Source organism: Lolium rigidum, chromosome 6 (genome assembly GCF_022539505.1).
Source record: "Lolium rigidum isolate FL_2022 chromosome 6, APGP_CSIRO_Lrig_0.1, whole genome shotgun sequence".
Lineage (NCBI taxonomy): Eukaryota > Viridiplantae > Streptophyta > Magnoliopsida > Poales > Poaceae > Lolium > Lolium rigidum.
Window position 1 is genome coordinate 165,085,903 of NC_061513.1, and position 19,057 is coordinate 165,104,959.

At 50.4% G+C, this 19,057-nt stretch overlaps 1 protein-coding gene and 1 pseudogene across 1 annotated transcript; both read left to right on the forward strand.

Annotated features, from left to right (window-relative positions):
* Window positions 1–2,077: 2,077 nt before the first annotated feature.
* LOC124663509 lies at window positions 2,078–3,638 on the forward strand (annotated as a pseudogene).
* Window positions 3,639–12,038: 8,400 nt separating this feature from the next.
* LOC124659188 (DEAD-box ATP-dependent RNA helicase 25-like) lies at window positions 12,039–15,797 on the forward strand. Its single transcript, XM_047197122.1, has 10 exons — window positions 12,039–12,477; window positions 13,231–13,337; window positions 13,435–13,490; window positions 13,611–13,835; window positions 13,909–14,115; window positions 14,187–14,273; window positions 14,351–14,446; window positions 14,534–14,749; window positions 14,823–15,005; window positions 15,136–15,797. The coding sequence occupies exons 1-10, from the start codon at window positions 12,107–12,109 to the stop codon at window positions 15,361–15,363; spliced, it is 1,776 nt and encodes a 591-aa protein (XP_047053078.1). The 5' UTR covers window positions 12,039–12,106; the 3' UTR covers window positions 15,364–15,797.
* Window positions 15,798–19,057: the final 3,260 nt, after the last annotated feature.

Sequence of the window (19,057 nt, forward strand, 5' to 3'; positions counted from 1 at the left end):
TTAGGGCATAGTGCCTAGTGTCCGTAATTGGTACTTTGATGATATTGTTGCAACTTGTTATGCTTAATGCTTGTCACTAGGGCCCGAGTGCCATGATCTCAGATCTGAACATGTTATTATTTCATCATGATATTCATTGTTTATGGTCTTACTCGCAAGTTGTATACACATGTCGCCGTCCGGAACCAATGGCCCCGAAGTGACGAATCGGGACAACCGGAGGGGATGGTAGTGATGTGAGGATCACATGTGTTCACGGAGTGTTAATGCTTTGCTCCGGTACTCTATTAAAAGGAGTACCTTAATATCCAAGGTAGATTCCCTTGAGGCCCAGCTGCCACCGGCTGGTAGGACAAAAGATGTTGTGCAAGTTTCTCATTGCGAGCACGTACGACTATAATTGGAACACATGCCTATTGATTGCTTTGTACTTGGACACCGTTTTATTATTATCTGCAAATGCCCTGTTTGATTGTTACATGAGTTTCTCTCATCCATGCAACGCCCGTTATCTGTCCCCGTGCCTACAGTATTTTAATCCTGCTGTTTACTAAAATCACTACTGCTGTCTCTGTTACTCAGCTGCTGTTATTTCACTACTGCTACTGCTATAAAACTGTTACTATTGATAAACTCTTGCGAGCAAGTCTGTTTCCAGGTGCAGCTGAATTGACAACTCCGCTGTTAAGGCTTTCAAGTATTCTTTGTCTCCCCTTGTGTCGAATCAATAAATTGGGTTTTACTACCCGCGAAGACTGCTGCGATCCCCTATACTTGTGGGTTATCATGGCCCCATATATGACGATCGGCGAGGAAGATGGGGGCCAAACCCCATGCGCTCCTCCGCCTCTCCGCCTCCCGTCGCCGTCAAATCGACACGCCGCTGGCGAGCAATCGAGCGTAGATCGAGCACCCCGAGCTCCCTCCGGTGACGATGGTGGCAGGGAACAGCAGAAGCGGGCGTGGGGGCGGCCAGATTGGTCGCGGCAGGAGCTCCACCCCTCCTCCCGCCGGCGAGAAGGAGAAGACGGAGGTGGAGAAGCTCCGCTCCGACGCGGCGCGTATCCACGGTAGCTACCGCTACTATGGCATCGCGACGCCACTCGCCTTCCCTAAGCGCGAGTCGGAGCGCTACTGCTGCGGCCGCGCCTCCTCTCTTTCCGTGGCGTCGTCATCGTCGGGGTCGAGCTCCCGCCAGCGCCCGTCAACGACATTGGTGGTGAAGATGGAGGCCGCTCCGATGCGCCGCCGCCACGGCACAGGGCTCCGGTGAGTATCCCGGAGCCGATTTTGCTGTAATGTAGTCCCATGGCGGCGGATTTCAATGCAGATTAGAAAATTCGAGTTGCTTTTGATATAATGTAGTTGAATTTAGGATCAATGCAAGCATGAACTGTCCGAATGAATTGTTCTTCCGTCTTGCGCGTGTTTTTTTTTTAACTTTACAGTTTTATATGTCATATCTGGATTGCGTTCGTGTTTTTCGAACCCATATCCGCGTTGGGTGTCCTCGATACGTGGATTTCGAGTTTGAGGTTTGCCGTATCTGCTGAGATGCTGTTAAGAAGGAGCAGAATCAACGCATAACATCCAAGGACAGGAAAGTTGGACCGAATTCTCAAAGAAAATCAGTCAGATTGCTGTGCGTATTGCCATGCTATTTTGCCCCTATCGTGAATCGTGGTTCGCTTCACACTGTGACTCGAAAAGCTTACCCATCGCGTATGGCCGTACGGCTACGTTTCGTCCAAGTTTGAAAGTTGGGGTCTGAATCGAGGTAGGATTTGAATTTAAATCGAATCGAACAGCGGTGTTTGAAACGCCAGTCATCCGGTACATCCAAAGTTTACAGAAGCCAGTTCATGCACGTGCCGTTCCGGACAGTATATACTACTGTACTTGCATACTACTCCAACTAGAATCCCATTGCAACTCCACGCTCCAATCCTACTATATAGATCGCCGGGGGCACGCACCAACCTCCCCAAGACACACAACACGAACCAAACCACGACTCGACGTGAATCCATAGCTTTCGATCAATCGACTCTCGACACGATCTGAGGCAAGCGCGACCATGGGGGTCGGCGGCAAGGCCACGGCCTCGTTGGCCATGATCCTCCTGGCCTTCGTCCTCTTCGCGTCAGCAGCAGCCGCCGCGGCGCCCGATATGTCCATCATCTCGTACAACTCGGCGCACGGCGTCCGCGGGCTGCAGCGGACGGAGGCCGAGGTGCGCGCGATGTACGACCACTGGCTCGCGCGGCACCGCCGCTCCTACAACGCGCTCGGCGAGTTCGAGCGCCGGTTCCGCGCGTTCTGGGGCAACCTCAAGATCGTCGACGCCCACAACGCCAACGCGGAAGCGCACGGGTTCCGCCTCGGGATGAACCGCTTCGCCGACCTCACCAACGCCGAGTTCCGCACCGCCTACCTCGGCGGCGCCATCCCTAGGAGCCACGGACTCCACGCCATCGGGGAGAGGTACCGCCACGACGGCGTCGAGGCGCTGCCGGAGCACGTGGACTGGAGGAGAAGGGCGCCGTCGCGCCCGTCAAGAACCAGGGCCAGTGCGGCAGCTGCTGGGCGTTCTCGGCGGTCGGCGCCGTGGAGGGCATCAACAAGATCGTCACCGGGGACCTGGTCACGCTTTCCGAGCAGGAGCTGGTGGAGTGCGCCAGGAACGGGCAGAACAGCGGGTGCAACGGCGGGATGATGGAGGACGCCTTCGACTTCATCGCCTGGAACGACGGCATCGACACGGAGGAGGACTACCCTTACACGGCCAAGGACGGCAGGTGCGACCTCGCCAAGAGGGGCCGCACGGTGGTGTCCATCGACGGCTTCGAGAGCGTGCCCGAGAACGACGAGCTGTCGCTGAAGAAGGCGGTGGCGCACCAGCCCGTGAGCGTGGGCATCGAGGCCGGCGGGCCCGAGTTTCAGCTGTACGAGTCCGGGGTGTTCTCCGGCAGGTGCGGCACGGAGCTCGACCACGGCGTGGTGGCGGTGGGGTACGGCACGACGGACGACGGCAAGGACTACTGGACCGTGCGCAACTCGTGGGGGCCCAACTGGGGCGAGGGCGGCTACATCCGCATGGAGCGCAACGTCACCGCGCGCACCGGCAAGTGCGGCATCGCCATGATGGCCTCCTACCCCGTCAAGACCGGGCCCAACCCGCAACCCAAACCGAGCCCGCCGGAGCCGACGAAGCCGGTGACCTGCGACCGCCACAACAAGTGCCCGGCGGGGAGCACCTGCTGCTGCACCTACGGCGTCAGGAAGACGTGCTTCGTGTGGGGGTGCTGCCCTGCCAAGGCCGCCACCTGCTGCAAGGACGGCGCCACCTGCTGCCCATCGGAATACCCCGTCTGCAACCAAGAGAATCGCACTTGCTCCAAGGTACTATCAACTTACCCAAGCTATGACTCGTCGATTATGTTCTTAGTCTGATTTCTTGGATCAAATTTGCGTGGACAGATTTGTTGATTTGTATACTATATGTACTTATCGATGTTCTTTGTTTTGTTTGACAGAGCAAGAACAGCCCGTACACCGTGGAGGCACTCATCCGTACTCCGGCCAAGCGAAGGATGGCGACGCCGCTTACGGACCTGATCGACTCGATGTTCTCCTAGTTGGATATATAGTCTAGGCTCTACTACGTCTCGTTTTCTTCTTAGTTATTCCTTCTAGTACCGTAGGAGACCTTGTACCCAAGCGCTCCTTGTATATACATCTTTTTTCTTTTTGCGCTCTCTTTGTTTTTACTTCCTCATGTTCATATTACTTGTCACTAATATAGATGTATCTAGAACTAAAATATATCTAGATAGATCTATATTAGAGATAATTAATATAAATAAGAGGAAGTAGCTCTTTTACATCCGAAATTGTCGTTTACATAGATTGTACATATGGAACTATTATTTTGTATAGTTTTATTTATTCACTAGTTAAATTGAAATTTCAGTGTCTGGGAAACTGTAAAGAATACTGCTTGCGCTCTCTAAAAAAGAATACTGTCGTCTGGTGGTGCTATCTCAAGAGTATGTAGACGGACGGTTGTAAAGATTACTGTGTGCTATTTGCCAAACGTTGTGTATCATGGGCACCGTCTTTGCCTCGCTGGTCGCTGCTGATTGAATCCAAAGCAAGATATGTGATTGAACTTGTGTGCCCTTTGAAACACACAAAACAAAATTAGTACTCATGAATCCAAAGCAGGAGTACGACATTGTTTGATCTAAGCATCTAACCCACGACTTTTTTTTCCAACCTCCTCTATTTTTTTTATAGAGGATTCAGTCAGATAAATTCCAATATTTCTTGGGCATTTATATTTTGTTATCCTAATATTATTATTACCTCCGTTCCAACAAAAAAGCATGTATTTTTAATTGAAAGTCAACATTATTTTTTATAGAGACAAATATAAACCTCTATGATATATATAAAGAATATATGCTATGGTGGATCCTTTTTATATTTTTGACTATAAAATTGGTTGAACTTATAAGACGTTGACTTTCCACAAAAGTTGCATGCCTTTTTTTTTTGTAACACATGGTGTATGGCAATAAACCAATACTTGTTCTAGACTTTCTCCTTGACCTTTCCTCGGCGACGTACCCAACTTTCATGTGTTTGCAACATTGAATTCACCATGATGTAGCTGGCATATCTTTCCCTCGGCTCATCCTTTCATCGCCGACCGTGGTTTGGCTCATCCAGTTTGCGGACAATGGTGGACGGGTTATCTCCTTCAGTTGTTGCGTTCTTGGTGTCCTTGTTAGCCAGATGAGGGTGTGTATTCCGCTACGGTGACACATATGAACACATCTAATTTGGGGGGCCAACTCAGAACATAGTGGGCTGCCAGCATCATGCCACTAGTGGTGATGCTAGTGGTTTATTCCTTGTGTTGTGGTGGTGCTTGATATTTTTACGTGTGACGAGGTCGAGTTCCGAGGTTGGTGTATGGGCACACGCATAAGCTACGCATTGCCTCGGCCAATGTTGGCGGCGACGATGTTATTGGGTGTCATTCCATCCTTGGGGGCACCCGTAGTAGCCTCATGCTATTGGGCATGCAAAACTTCATCCATTCGAATCGGGACCAAGCGAAATCACAAATCAATAAGAACACTAACTAGAGGTAGTTTATGACACCGGCAACACAAATAATTACATACTATCTCTATTCTAAAACAAGTGACCCACTTTATCTAGATATGAATGTATCTGCACGCATTTGTAGTGTTGAGACTTTAGTTCAAATTTTGGCTAAAGTAAACTAAAGCTTCTATATTTTTTATGAGTAGGTGGGAGGATTAAATCAATTTAGGAAAAACAAACAGGACACATGCGCACGTGGAAAGCACTAACGATGTATCCGTGGCAAAAGACGGACAGATTTCTCACATCTGAAATTAACGAGAAGCTGCGCGCCTACACTCGCGAATGATGGAACGACTGCGCAGGAGAACAAGGGCCGCTCCATACACGAGCACGCGGACGCCGGCGAGGAAGAGCACTAGCACGCGCCGCCGTGCCGGCCGAGCTGCAGAAGTTCGTTGGCGCTACAAAAGACGTTCTCCAGTCTCCAGTCGCCTCCATCAGCAGTTCAGCACCGTGGGCTAGCTCGAAACAGCCGCCAGATTTTCGAGAATACATAAAGGTAAAAAATTTGAACTGTGCAAGCGAAACGACCGCCAAATTGTCGAGGATTTAAAAAATAAAAAGATTTGACCAGAGTGGGATTTGAACCCACGCCCTTTCGGACCAGAACCTTAATCTGGCGCCTTAGGGCATCTCCAACCGGGCGACCCAAACGGACGCGCTGGGCCGTCCGTTTTGGGCCGTTTGGGTCGCCGCCCGGACACGCGGACAGCGCCTCGCGTCCGCGTGTCCGTTTGGGTCGCGTGCTGCGCCCAACGCGCGGACGCATCGCATAAACCGGAGAAAAACGAAAACAAAAAAGAGGCAAATTTAAACGATATTTGATTAAACATATGCCCTATTTTGGGCAAATTTAGTACATAGCCCTATTTTGGGCAAAAAAACTAACAAAAGAAGCCCCTATATGGGCTTTTAAAATTAAACTAAAATATAAACAGAAAAGACCAAACCCTCTAGGGTTTGGTCGGCGGCGCGGTGGCCGCCGGTGCGTCGCCTAGCCCCTGTGGGCGTCGTCGGCGACGTCGTCGAGGTCCCCGGCGGCGAGGCACCGTCGTGGCTCGACCGCGCGGGGACCGGCCTCTCGCCGCCGCGCCGCCTCCTCCCGCCTCCGGCCGGGGAGACCACGGGGCCTCCTCCCACGGCGAGCGGGGGTCCGGAGCCACCCGCGCCGCCCGGAGGCGCTGCGCCGCCTCTCCGCCGGCGGCGCGCGCCGCCGGCCTCTCGGCGCCGCCTCTCCGGCGGCGGCACCTCTCCTCCCGGCGGCGCCGCCGGTCGTCGGCGCGGCGCCTGGCCTCCTCCCGCCGCGCCGCCTCCTCCTCCTCCTCCCGTCGCGCCTGGGCGTAGAGCTCCCAGCCCTCCGCCTCCCGCCGCGCCGCCGAGACGATGAGGGCGGCGCGGAGGTCCGGGTCCTCCTCCGAGGACTCGGGCTTGGGCGGCGGCGGTTGCGGCAATGCCGCGCCGCCGCGGGCGGCCTCTCCGATGTGGAGGCCGCCTCGGTTTCCGCACGACGGTCGCACCGCCGGCGGACGACGGCGGCCGCTGCTCGCCTCGTCGTCGTTGGCTCCGGCGAAACCCGCTTCGGGGCCATGGCGGCGGTTTCGGCTGCGGAGTGGAGTGGGGACCGGAGTGGAGGGCCGGATCCCCTCCGGTCCCCATTTAATAGACTCCCCGGTCACCGACGGGTGGGCCCAAGGGAGACGAGGCGACCGGCGCGCGGACGCGAGCGGACGGCGCGTGCCATCCGCGGCCACGCAAACCTAGCCCGAGATTTGGGCCGGGTTTGCGTCGTTCCGGACGCCGCGGCCGTCCGCTTTTGCGGTGCGTCCCCGCGCTGGGCCGCGTTTTTGTCCGGCTCGACCCAAACGGACGCGCGGGCGCGGTTTGGGTCGCGCGGTTGGAGATGCCCTTAGACCAACTCGGCCATCTGATCGTTGTGCTGATATTTACACTGCAAGCTTAACATAGTATCGTTGCACGTACTGCCGATCTGATCCATGTTCGTTTCGACAACAGAAGGAAACTGGCCGGCGTGAGATTAGAATCCACGTCGTACAACTGTACAAGGTTCTTTCTCTCAAGCAAATAAAGATCTATCCACCACATGACTTGCCTCACTTGGCCGGACGCAACGCATAAAACCTCGAGATCTTTTAGGATTCTAGTGAATTTAACAATGGAAATCCACTCACAATTTCTTTTTCACCATGTATGAGAGACATCTCACTCCTTGCAACTCAAAATAAGATGCGAGTCACTAACGCTATATAGAATCTTTTCTCCCCAAGGATATAACACAGCTTGCTCCTGGTCTCCGGTGTAAGCGCAAGGCAATCATGAATACCGTAGAAGGAGGCATATTGTCACATCCTTTCCTACAAGTGGCCAAATGTGGCGAGGGCTTGTTTTTCTTTACGGATACGTGTATTTTCACGAGATAAGAGCATGTCTAACAGACCCCGTATTTTTTCGCCCCTTAAAACGCGAGTAGAGGGTCCTGTATTCGTTTTTCACCGGCCAAAAACGCGTCCAATCTAGCCGAACCTGTAAACTCACCCTGTAAAATGGAATATTCCCAAAATATGCCGAATCGAAAAAAAAAACTCGTTCCATCTTCTTCCTCTAGCCAACTCCTGGCCTAGCCACCGTGCTCCCCCGCCCCGGCCATGGCCACGCCGCCCTCGCCTCGCCCCGCTCCGGCCCCGGCCGCGCCGCCCCCGGCCGCCCTCGCCCCGCCCGCTCCCGACCGCACCGCCGCTCGCCTGCTGCGGCCATGGCCGCGCCGCCCCGGCCGCCCTCGCCTCGCCCCGCCCGGCCCGGCCGCCGCTCGCCTCGCCCGCCCGGCCCCGGCCGCCGTCGCCTCGCCCGCCCCGCTCCCGACCGCTCCGCCTCGCCCCGCCCCGGCCATGGCTGCGCCGCCCCGGCCGCCCTCGCCCCGCCTCGCTCCGGCCCCGGCGGCGCTCACCCAGCCCCGCCCCGGCTGCAGTTCGCCGGAATTTAGCCGGATTCCGGCGAGGCAAATCGCGAAAACGGTTAGATTTTCTGAAATTTCAGCCCGCCACGAGTGGGGGGTTGGCCCTGTATTTGGTCTCCCACCCCGTACAAGTAAGGGGCGAAAGCCCGCCCCGTAATCGAAAACAGCAAAAATCGAAGCGGGGGCCGTTTTTACGGGGCCTGCTAGACGGCCGGGTAGAGCTCAAACCCGTATTCTAGCAGTTATTATACGAGTTTGGGTGTTTTAAGGGGTCTGTTAAACATGATCTAACTACATGGCGAAGTTCTATGGTTCGAAACTTTGAATGCCACCGGCGCGCAGGTCCATGGGTGGTATTAATGGGATATAATTCCCTATATTTGTTTGATTAACCTGATTGTAGCCTTTGCACTTTCTCTTACGATACTCTCGTAATCGTAATCGCAATTGAAGTTGCATTCTTACTCTCATTGGTTAGTGAGACTGATGTGGAAATCATTCAAGGTGGTGCCAAATCCCCCGGATCGTCGTGATGGGCGATGGAGTTGTTCTGTACTATGTGGTTATAGAGGTTATACTAGATTAGATGGCTTTGAACGGAATTTTGCATTTACACTATGCTAGTGTTGTGGTTTAACTTGTTGCTATACTAAACTGGTTGCGTTCTGTAGAAGGATAGAGAGGGAGGAGAGATTGCGGAATATGATGGATGTATTATTGAGCCTCATGGGCGAGTATATATAGGCGTACAGGGATCATCTTGGAGTGCAAGACAAGACACAAGATCTATCTCTATCCTAGACTACCTAAACCGTACGTATACCAAATATATCTCTAACACTCCCCGCTAGCCGTAGCGGTAGTGACGTGAACAACGATGAGCGCCGCGGACGGTTAGACCGGAGATAAACCGAAGTGGACCCCGTCGGCGGGAGCGTCGTGGACGGAGTTGCGTCGCGGATGCTTGGACTGTAGAGGAAGCTGGTGAGGCGCAGGCGAGGTGGTAGCCCTTTGTGCCGATGTCGAGGTAGCCGAGAGCGTGGGTGCTGCAACCTTGGTCGAGGGAGCCGCGCGAGGGATTGCCGTGGTCGATGTCGAGGTAGGGTGCCGGTGTCGATGTAGCCGCAAGCGCGTAGTGCGCGAGGAGAGTGACGGAGACGCGTCGAGGTAGTCGTGGAGATGGTCGATGCCGAAGTCGATGCAGTCTGAGCCGTTGAGGACGAGGTGCGGCCCTAGTTTTGCCAGAACCAGGCGCACGTCGGGGACGAAGGCATACTTCGGTTTTGCCGTAACCGAGTACACATAGAAGAAGTCGGTGACGCGGTCGAGGCGGTCGTAGAGGCGATGCCGAAGAAGACGTTGTCGAAGCCGATGAAGACGAGACGTCCGACGCGAGTTTGCCGGGCTCGGGAACGTGTCGGGGACGAAGGCACTTCCGGTGTTGCCGCATCGGACATGCGACGGTAGGGAACATTACAAAGTGCGCGCCATGTCGGAGTAGACTAGTAGAGGAGGTCTCGACGACGGGTGTCGGAGAAGAGGAGCAGGTGGTGTAGTCGGGGAAGAGGCGAGTCTCGACGACGGGTGTCGGAGTAGAGTAGCAGTGACGTAGTCGGGGAAGAGGCGAGGACGCCGGCGGCGAGGCTGTAGTGTACGAAGACGTAGAAGGCGGCGAACCCAGCGGTGACCAGGGGTGGTCGAGCCGGACGCCTAGACGGGCGTTGCGGTGGTCGGCGAGCCCGGCGCGACCCGAAGAGGTTGGCGAGCCCGCGCGGCGACCTGGGGTGGGGCGCGGCGGCGGTACACGAAGTAGGCAAGGAAGACCCGGCCGGCGTGACGAAGACCATGCGCGGATGGAGGCGACCCGCGCCGAAGGGCGGCGCCGTGGTGGCCTCGGACATCGACGCGCGGGGGACGGCGAAGGCGACCGCGTGCGGCGACGCCACGGCCCGAGGGGCCGGCGTAGGCTGCAGGGCGCGAGTCGGTGCAGCGGCGGGACGCCACCGGCGATGTACGCGCCTCGAAGGCGCGTCGTTGGCTAGCAGCGCGTGGACCAAAGGCGGCGGCGCCGCGACCCGAAGGGCGACACGGCGGCAGCCCGTAGCTCGATCGGTGGTAGGCGCGTGCTCGGGGACGTGCTTGGCGGAGACGTGCGCGCGGTCGGTTGATCGGACCGACGGCAGCGCTAGTACGTGCCATGGCGTGGACGACGTGCCGCAGATTGGAGTCGCTGGCGACGTTGTCGGTGATGTCCCGGCAATGACGGCGAAGACGGACCGGCGATGGAGACCGCGCGGGCGAGACAGCCCGCTGCGTCGCACGTAGGCGTCCCGTGTGTGGACGCGTGCGGCCGTGCCGCGCGGTTGATGAAGATGGCCGGTATAGATCGATGCCGTTGTCGGAGTAGAGGCGCGCGGTGACGGCGGCGGTGGGCGACTCAATCCGATCTATGATCGGTAAACCAAAAAAGAAAACGCCGGTCGAGCGACCGGCGGAGCAAAAAGAAAACCAATCTACGGATTGGAAAAAAAAAAGACTCGAGGGCAGCGGATCAACGGATCGGCGGACGAACCCTCATACGGGTTGCGCGGCCCCCGGAGTAGATCATGGAGAGACCTCCCCGGGGGCGGCGCGGCGCGGAAGCTGTGCGGCGGCTAGGTCAGGAACTTGCGGCTGATACCATGTAGAAGGATAGAGAGGGAGGAGAGATTGCGGAATATGATGGATGTATTATTGAGCCTCATGGGCGAGTATATATAGGCGTACAGGGATCATTTTGGAGTGCAAGACAAGACACAAGATCTATCTCTATCCTAGACTAGCTAAACTGTACGTATACCAAATATATCTCTAACACGTTCCGTGCGCCATAAACATTGCAAAGTTTTTTTTTTGTTGACGTAACCATATATTTCATTAGACAATCTGTTTACAGAGATTACCCATATGGTCACCACACAAGACAAACATTTGCATCAAGCAACTTTGCACAAGAAAACTCACAAGAAGTAAAACTACAAGTTCACCCTTGGAGAAACCTGTGCCTCGCCGAAACATTTCTCCACTGCCACCATGGTAGCACTGGAAAAAGAGGCGAACAACCACCAAACCTAGATCTGGGAGATCACCATCGCATTCAATGATGCTTTTTGAGCCGATGAACTGGGTCGTCGCAGAGAACGAGCCCGAGACTTTGTGGCACGTCGGCCGGGGATCTTCCCCATGGTCACCAGATCCCAACACCGTCATCATCTCCGGACTCGGCCGAAGAAGACAAACGCGCCGCCTGCCGTCATCCTCACACCCAACTGCAAAACGCCAGACATAACTGCAGCAGCCAACGCAACCGTCACCCGCGAGAGTGCCGAACGCCAACCGCCAGATACGAATCTTACCAGATCCGAAGACCAACAAGAAGACCAGGCCACCTGCCCTCCGACGTCACCGGTTAGAGCGACGCCGAGATGGAGAAAGAGCAGAGGCAAATTATTCCAACGCGACGCAATCTTCTTCATAGAATGGCCCCCCAAGAAAACACTTGCCAATAACTACAGGCCGGAGCCGATACTCCGGGGTCCCCACCCCCTCCCGTCGCCGGAACGGCCGCAGGGACCGGCGGCTGGCCGGTGTAGTTTGCTGGCGGGCAGAGATCGCCCGTTGTTGGAGCGGTTCCTGTTTAGTGGGAGCGGTTCCTGTAACTAATAAACATTGCAAAGTTACGAAGAGGGCGGTCAACACAAAACGAATTACACATTTCTTAATTTTTTCTTTGCAAAATCGCTGCAAAAATGTGGTTACCTCCGATTTACCCAACTAAAAATAATTCAGCCGTTATAAAGCCGCGCCCCACGAACCAGCGAAATATCTTATCTTCTCGTCCCCGCGCGCCAAGCCGCGAACCCAGGCAGAACCTCCCCTCCTCCCAGAACCCTACGCCCCAGCCACTCACCGGAGATGGCCGGCGGCGATATCCTGCTCCGCGCCCACGGAGGACTCCCCGTCCTCGCGAGGGCTTCTCCCTGCCACCTCCGCCTCCGCGTTACAGCCAGCGTCCGCCGCATCGCCGCTCCCCTGGCCGCCGCCAAGGTCGACATCGCCGACGTCGTCGGCCAGCTCAGGTCGGGAACCTCCCGCGGCGCCGCCGACCCCAAGAGGCAGCGGAGGGTCGCGGAGGACGGCCTTGGGTTCCCTAGGGTTGTCGCGGGCAGGAGAAGGGGCGTCCGCGAGGAGGAAGGGGAAGGGGAAGGGGAGCCTCTGGGCTTCGATGCGGAGAAGAGCGGGGGCGAGGCGGGAGGCGTGGATGGCTCCTACCTCAGCGAGACACGGTAACAACGAAATCCCAAACTTACAAACGCCCTTCCCTCAAATCTTTTCAAACCTGTAGAAATGGAGAGCTGGAATTCAGTCAATGTTGCTTGATTCTATGGTTTGGACTTTGAAATAAGAAATGCTGAATGACTCTGCTAGTAGAGATTAAATCTTAAAACACTGTGTTAGGAAGAAATATTGAATATCTATTTTTGGGCCTATATATCGTGCAAGCTATTATATACTGTTCTGCTACAATTAATCGATTTTTTCACGCTGTTCTAATAGTATTCTGAGTTTGTATAAATGTAAGTTCTTAGTATTGTAAATCAACGGGTGCTGCCTCTTTTAAGTAGTGCCGCGTTAGACGTTGTGGTGGATTGTAATGATCTCATTTGGTAGAGCTGCTGTTAGATACTTTGATACTTGCCTAACTGTTTTTTTTCCTTGAACCAAAGTTGCAGCTGACATACTGTTTTCCAGAACATATAAGATTAAATATGATGGTACAATCATTGGATAACGAATTTATCTAACTTGAATTAAGTAGACTGCAGCTGCAGAATAAGTATGGCATGGAACAATGTAGAACTACAAAATACTGGGGCATAATTGCATGCTAAGGAGTATCATGCCTTTCGTGGCTGGTGCCTAAATGACTAATGGTCCTAATCTGTGATGCTCAGTGTTAGTGTTATTATTGAGAACTATCACAACTTGTATGCTTTGCTGAATTGTTCTGAAGTTTAGTAATCTCATGCATATTGCAGGTTTGATCAATGTGATATTTCTCCATTTTCGTTGAAAGGCATCAAAGATGCTGGATATGGAAAGATGACCCAGGTTCAGGAAGCAACTCTGCCAGTAATCCTACAAGGTTAAAAAAAATGCAAATATAATTGCTGCACTGTGATATCAATCTCTTGGGTAGGATGAGCCCTGTAACTGATATTCCTTGTTTTGTTCCACTATAGGCAAAGATGTTCTTGCAAAAGCGAAGACAGGGACAGGGAAAACCGTTGCCTTTTTGGTACTCTTTGTTATTCAGCCCCAGTACTCAGATTGATGTTTAACAGTTACTGAACTGTCGGTTCGATATTCTAAACCATTATCCATTCTGACTGAGTTTCATTTTTTTTTTCATTTCTAGCTGCCAGCCATTGAGGTTCTCTCTACATTATCCACTTCTCAGCGGACTCAGTTGCGGTCATCGATAAATTGTCTTGTGATGTGCCCTACTAGAGAACTGGCAAACCAAGTGGCTGTTGAGGCCAAAAAGCTTCTCAAGTATCATCGCTCACTAGGTGTTCAGGTTGTAATTGGTGGGACTCGAATAACTCAAGAGCAACGGAACTTGCAAGCTAACCCATGTCAGGTCAGACCTATCAACTCAAGTGTGCACATATCTAGGTGTGGTTATTCACTAATGCTTGGTATTGGTCAAACAGATTCTTGTTGCTACACCAGGAAGGCTTAAGGATCATCTTGAGAACACGCCCGGTTTTTCTACCCGGCTTAAAGGCGTGAAGGTTCTTGTTCTTGATGAAGCTGACCGCCTACTGGATATGGGATTCAGAAGAGATATTGAGAAAATAATGGCAGCCACTCCTAAAGATCGACAGACACTGCTGTTTTCTGCTACTGTTCCAGAAGAGGTATCTCTGTTAATAATTTATGCACTGTCAATCCATGTTGGCAATCTGATTTTTTGAATGTTTTTTGTTAGGTCCGTCAAATTTGTCATGTAGCAATGAAGAAGGACTATAAGTTCATTAACACTGTTAAAGAGGGTGATGAGGAGACACATTCACAGGTTTAAATCCATCATTTTTTATGAGTTGTACATTAAAAGTTCAAATCAAGTACCTTACACTAGTGCTGCTTCATCAGGTTAGCCAGATGTATATGGTTGCACCGCTAGATCTGCAATTTTCTATATTATATGATGTATTGAAGAAGCATGTCTCAGAAGATGCAGACTACAAAGTAAGTTGTGTCAGCATGTAGTTGCAATCATGTATACTAAAGATGTTCTATGTGTTCTTAAGTCATCTTACCCATACAATTTTGCAGGTGATTATATTCTGTACGACCGCAATGGTCACAAAACTGGTTGCTGAAGTTCTCTCCCAGCTGAAACTGAATATAAGAGAGATTCATTCCAGAAAGTCACAATCTGCGAGGACTAAGGTCTCAGATGAATTCAGAAGGTCAAAGGGTGTGATACTAGTTAGCTCTGATGTATCAGCTCGTGGTGTTGATTATCCTGATGTCACCCTTGTCATACAGGTAGGTTCTGTTTTCACATATTTTACCAAAAATCCCATGCACATTTCTCATGAAAGTTATCTGTATTTTCAAGGTTGGGATTCCTGCTGGTAGAGAACAGTATATCCATAGAATTGGTAGGACAGGACGGAAAGGCAAGGAAGGGCAGGGCCTCTTACTGTTGGCTCCCTGGGAAAGTCATTTTCTTACTAGCGTTAAAGATTTGTCAGTGTCAGAGGCTGTGACACCTTCAGTTGATTCAAGCATTCAAACGGAAGTAAGCAGTATACAGTTTTAGTACATGTGTAATTTGATCATCAGTCTGGTGCAAATTTAGCAACGACAGACTACTATTAGCTGTTTGATAAACCTGAAGTCAATTTTCTTATGTGTGATTGACTTGACAGGTGAAAGGTGCACTCAGAAGAGTAGAGATGAAGACAAAGGAATCAGCCTACCAGGCATGGTTAGGGTACTACAACTCGAACAAGACCATTGGCGGTAACAAGTCCAGGCTTGTTACTCTCGGTGAAGAGTTCAGCAGGAGCATGGGCCTTGCTGTCCCACCAGCCATACCCAAACTCATTCTTCGGAAGATGGGTCTCAGCAAGGTTCCTGGCTTTCGGTCTACATAACCTGATCTCCAAGGTCAAGCTGGACTTTTATGCTAGAACAGACTACGACGGGACCAGCCACAATGCTCTTGGTCTGGTAAGCTATTAATTTGCTCCTACCGTACCTCAGTGCTGCGGATATTGGGGATTTGCAGATTGATCTGCCCGAGGGTGGTCAGAGCTTGAACAATGAACACTAGGATGACTTCCCTCCGAGTTCAGAAGTCTTTTTTAAGCCAAATGTTGACCGGTTCGCTACCCACACAGGATGGGTTCAGACAGACCCATTGATTCATCATCATGTAAAGCAACAGACTGAACAATTTAGTGACCTGATAGCGATATGTTCAGACCCATTTTGACAAATGTATTTTGCATTGTACCACAGCCTCCACAGGGCACCAGATAGCTTAGTACACCCAGTTGGTACGATATGTATCAGCTATAGTATCATATTTCTACCTGTTGTATGGAAGCAGGAGTTTTTTTTGTAATAGGTATTACACTGCAATAGTGCAGCAGTGCCTGCGGCTGGGTTTCGGATCAGTGTGATGTAGTGTGAATCTCCTAAAAATGCATTTGCCAGCATATTCGTTCCAGATGGCTTGCGCAATATTTCTGTAGCATTTTGTCATTCTTCTGCCCCCAGCAACTAAGACCTGTGGAGAAAGAAGCAATGAAACAGGAGGCTGGCGCGAATTTCTTTTTTATTAGATTAAGCTGTGACGCTAATTTGACAGATTAAGCGAGTACAAATTACAAAACCAATGTCCTGCTTCAAGCGGTCCTGGGGTTACACGCGGTGGCTGCTTAGAACGACTTGAGCTTTGCGACAACCGAGGGTTAGGCTCTTATTTGTAGGCAAAAGGCATCAGAAGATGAAGACTATGCAAAATCCAAAAATATTGTACAGTACTTATCTAGAACGCAGGGAGTAAAAGTCTCTTCTTTATTTTTGCGATTGCGATTACTTGAAGACAGAGAGAAGCACACAAACAAGCACCAGTTTTGTTGCTAATCACATGGCACATGGCAGAACGACTGACGTCCGGGCTAAATCCACCGCAGCGGCGAATCTAGAACAAATGGGGGTGGCAAGCTTTGTATTTAGCCACTATTAGTCAAAATAGTACTAGCACGTAACAGAAATTCAATTCGGCACATGGGAGCATATGCTCCTGCCACCGGGAAAAAATATTTTGAAATATCAAAAAAATTCGAACAAATTTTTTCTCGCTTACGTATCAACATTTTACGTGCGCACATCAGGTTTTGCGAAAAACCGACATTTTTTATAACTTGTGTGAAAAAGACATACAAAACGTCTCGTATACAACCTTTTTTTATAGCAAAATTTGTCTTTTTTATAGATGGCACTCAAAATGTCGGTTTTCTGCGGAACCACTTTGTAAACGTGTAGAATTTCAAGATGTACCCACTAAATTTTATGTTTGAATTTTTCAACATTTTAAAAGTATATTTAAAACAAAATTTAAAAACCGGAAGCATATGCTCCCGGGTGCCAAAACACCAAGCTAGAAGAAGTTCTATACTACCTCCATTCCAATGAATAAAAGACCCTCATTTTATGTGTTTTTTACCAAGTATTACTTCAAATGTACAAAGAATGTTGATATAAAATTAGTATGATTTGAAAGTGCTTTTCAATAAGAATCCAACGTTACTCATTATGTGTAATATAGTTAAAATTTTATTGCTTAAATTTTATAGGTCAAAGTTTATCTTAAAATAAGCGTATGCCTTATTCATTGAAACAAAGGTATTACTTTTGAAGGCGGTGGCATAACACCCCCATTGGATACGCCACTAATGCCATTAATGCACCGACGTGTGTGTAATTGATGATGAGGAGACTTCCAGTGGTGCAATGGAGTACCACTTTGTATTTTTGTGTGTGATTGATGTGTACCAGGCAATCACGCCCCTAGAGCTCTACCACTCATCAAAGTGGTTGTCAAAGTTTAATTTGGTACTAATACTAAAATGTCACCGGAAGAACTTGAATGAAGTTTGTTGTATGATTCCAATCAATTTGTGTAAATCACTTTTTTGTTTTTCGCAGGTGATCCTTCACGCCAATTTTAAATTAACTTTTGCGCCACAAGCGACTCGTATTCACATTGTTTGTAGATTTCTAACATGTCTGGTTGATTTATGATAGTTTTGATAATGTATTGTTTGAATGTGTGGAAAGAGAGATTCAATTTTGACGCCAAGCAGTGGTGGAGCTTGGTGAAAGTTGCTGGGGGGGGGGGGGGGGGGCAAAATCCTCAAAAATCCATAATTTAGGCCTATCCCAAAAAAAATTCTTCAGTGCATGTGCAAATCATGCGGGGGGGGGGCGGTGCCCCCCTTTTTTCTAATTGATTGACGATCCTGACTCCCATAACAAACAAGACTTTTATATTAAGAATGTTAGCCACCTGGCAAAGAAAATGAAACGGGTTTCTGGTCTGTAGGGACCGACGCTACAAGATTTGGAGCAAGGGGCTAGAGAAAAGAAAAAAGTGGAAGAGGCTCAATGTAGTCGGCAGAACAAAGGAAACAGGAATGAGAGATAAGAAACAAATCTAAGTACCGAGAGGAAAATAGAGCTCGAATCCATAGCATTCTCCACGCACCCACCATTCATTAGCAGCGACCTTACCACACATCATTACCACCAACCATTTCACTCGAATCTGTAGCTTTGCTACCTTCGCAACTAGAGGCAATGAAGATTGTATTCCTTTATTTATCTTTCTTGGCATCAATAACAAAAAGAACCATAGGTGCACCAACCAAGGCAGAGATTGGAGATACTACGATTGGACGAGCGGTTACGAACTTTTTGTTCGATTCAAAAAAGGATTTCCACTTGAGTAAAGCTATGGTGGGAAATAAACTACCAATTAGGCAATGCGCGTCTCTATTTCTTGAATTCTCTGGTCTAGGCAACCCGAAAGCACAAAGACAAGTCTGAATTATCCGGCAGATAAAAGACACTTAAGTAACCACCAGTTGAAACTGAGCGAGGATGCCTCTCCTAATGGAAGTTACGGGCTCAAAAGCGGTAGTTCAGTCTCCGACAAGTGAAGCCGAATAGCCCCTGGTGTCCTTTTGCTTCTAAACTAGCTGCTCTCGCTTGACTCTTCTAGTGAGCAAGCAAACTGGTCGGGGAACAGGGTCGGATCAAAGTAAGGAATGCACCGATCTTAGTATTGGTGTTTGTTTTGGATTGCCATTTCAAGTATTGCTCCTATTGGTCTTCTGATGGCAGGATATAGCTCAAATAATAAATATTCTTTCTCAGGTGGTCTACGCCCCGACATGCACTAAGCTACGCCAGTGACGTCAAGACTAGGGGCATGCACAATGATGATATTTACGGGTGCCACTTATGATAAATGTTGCGTTGGGGGAAAGAGAAATTTGAAAAAAAGTTTGTCTTTATTAAAAGATGATCTCTTACCAATATTTTTCTCACCACATATTTAAAGATACGTAGTTACTATAGATAAGAATAAAAGATAACTATTGTACCTTATATTCTATTATTATATCTAGATTATGAGAGGGTATTAAGATAAGACGGTCTTGTGAATTACAGTACATGCCCTATAAGGCTATATGACAGGACTAAAGTTTAACGTTTTTTTCTCTGGAGGGCCTAAATGCAAATCAATTGTGCGGTTGCAGTGGTGCGCATTTGGAA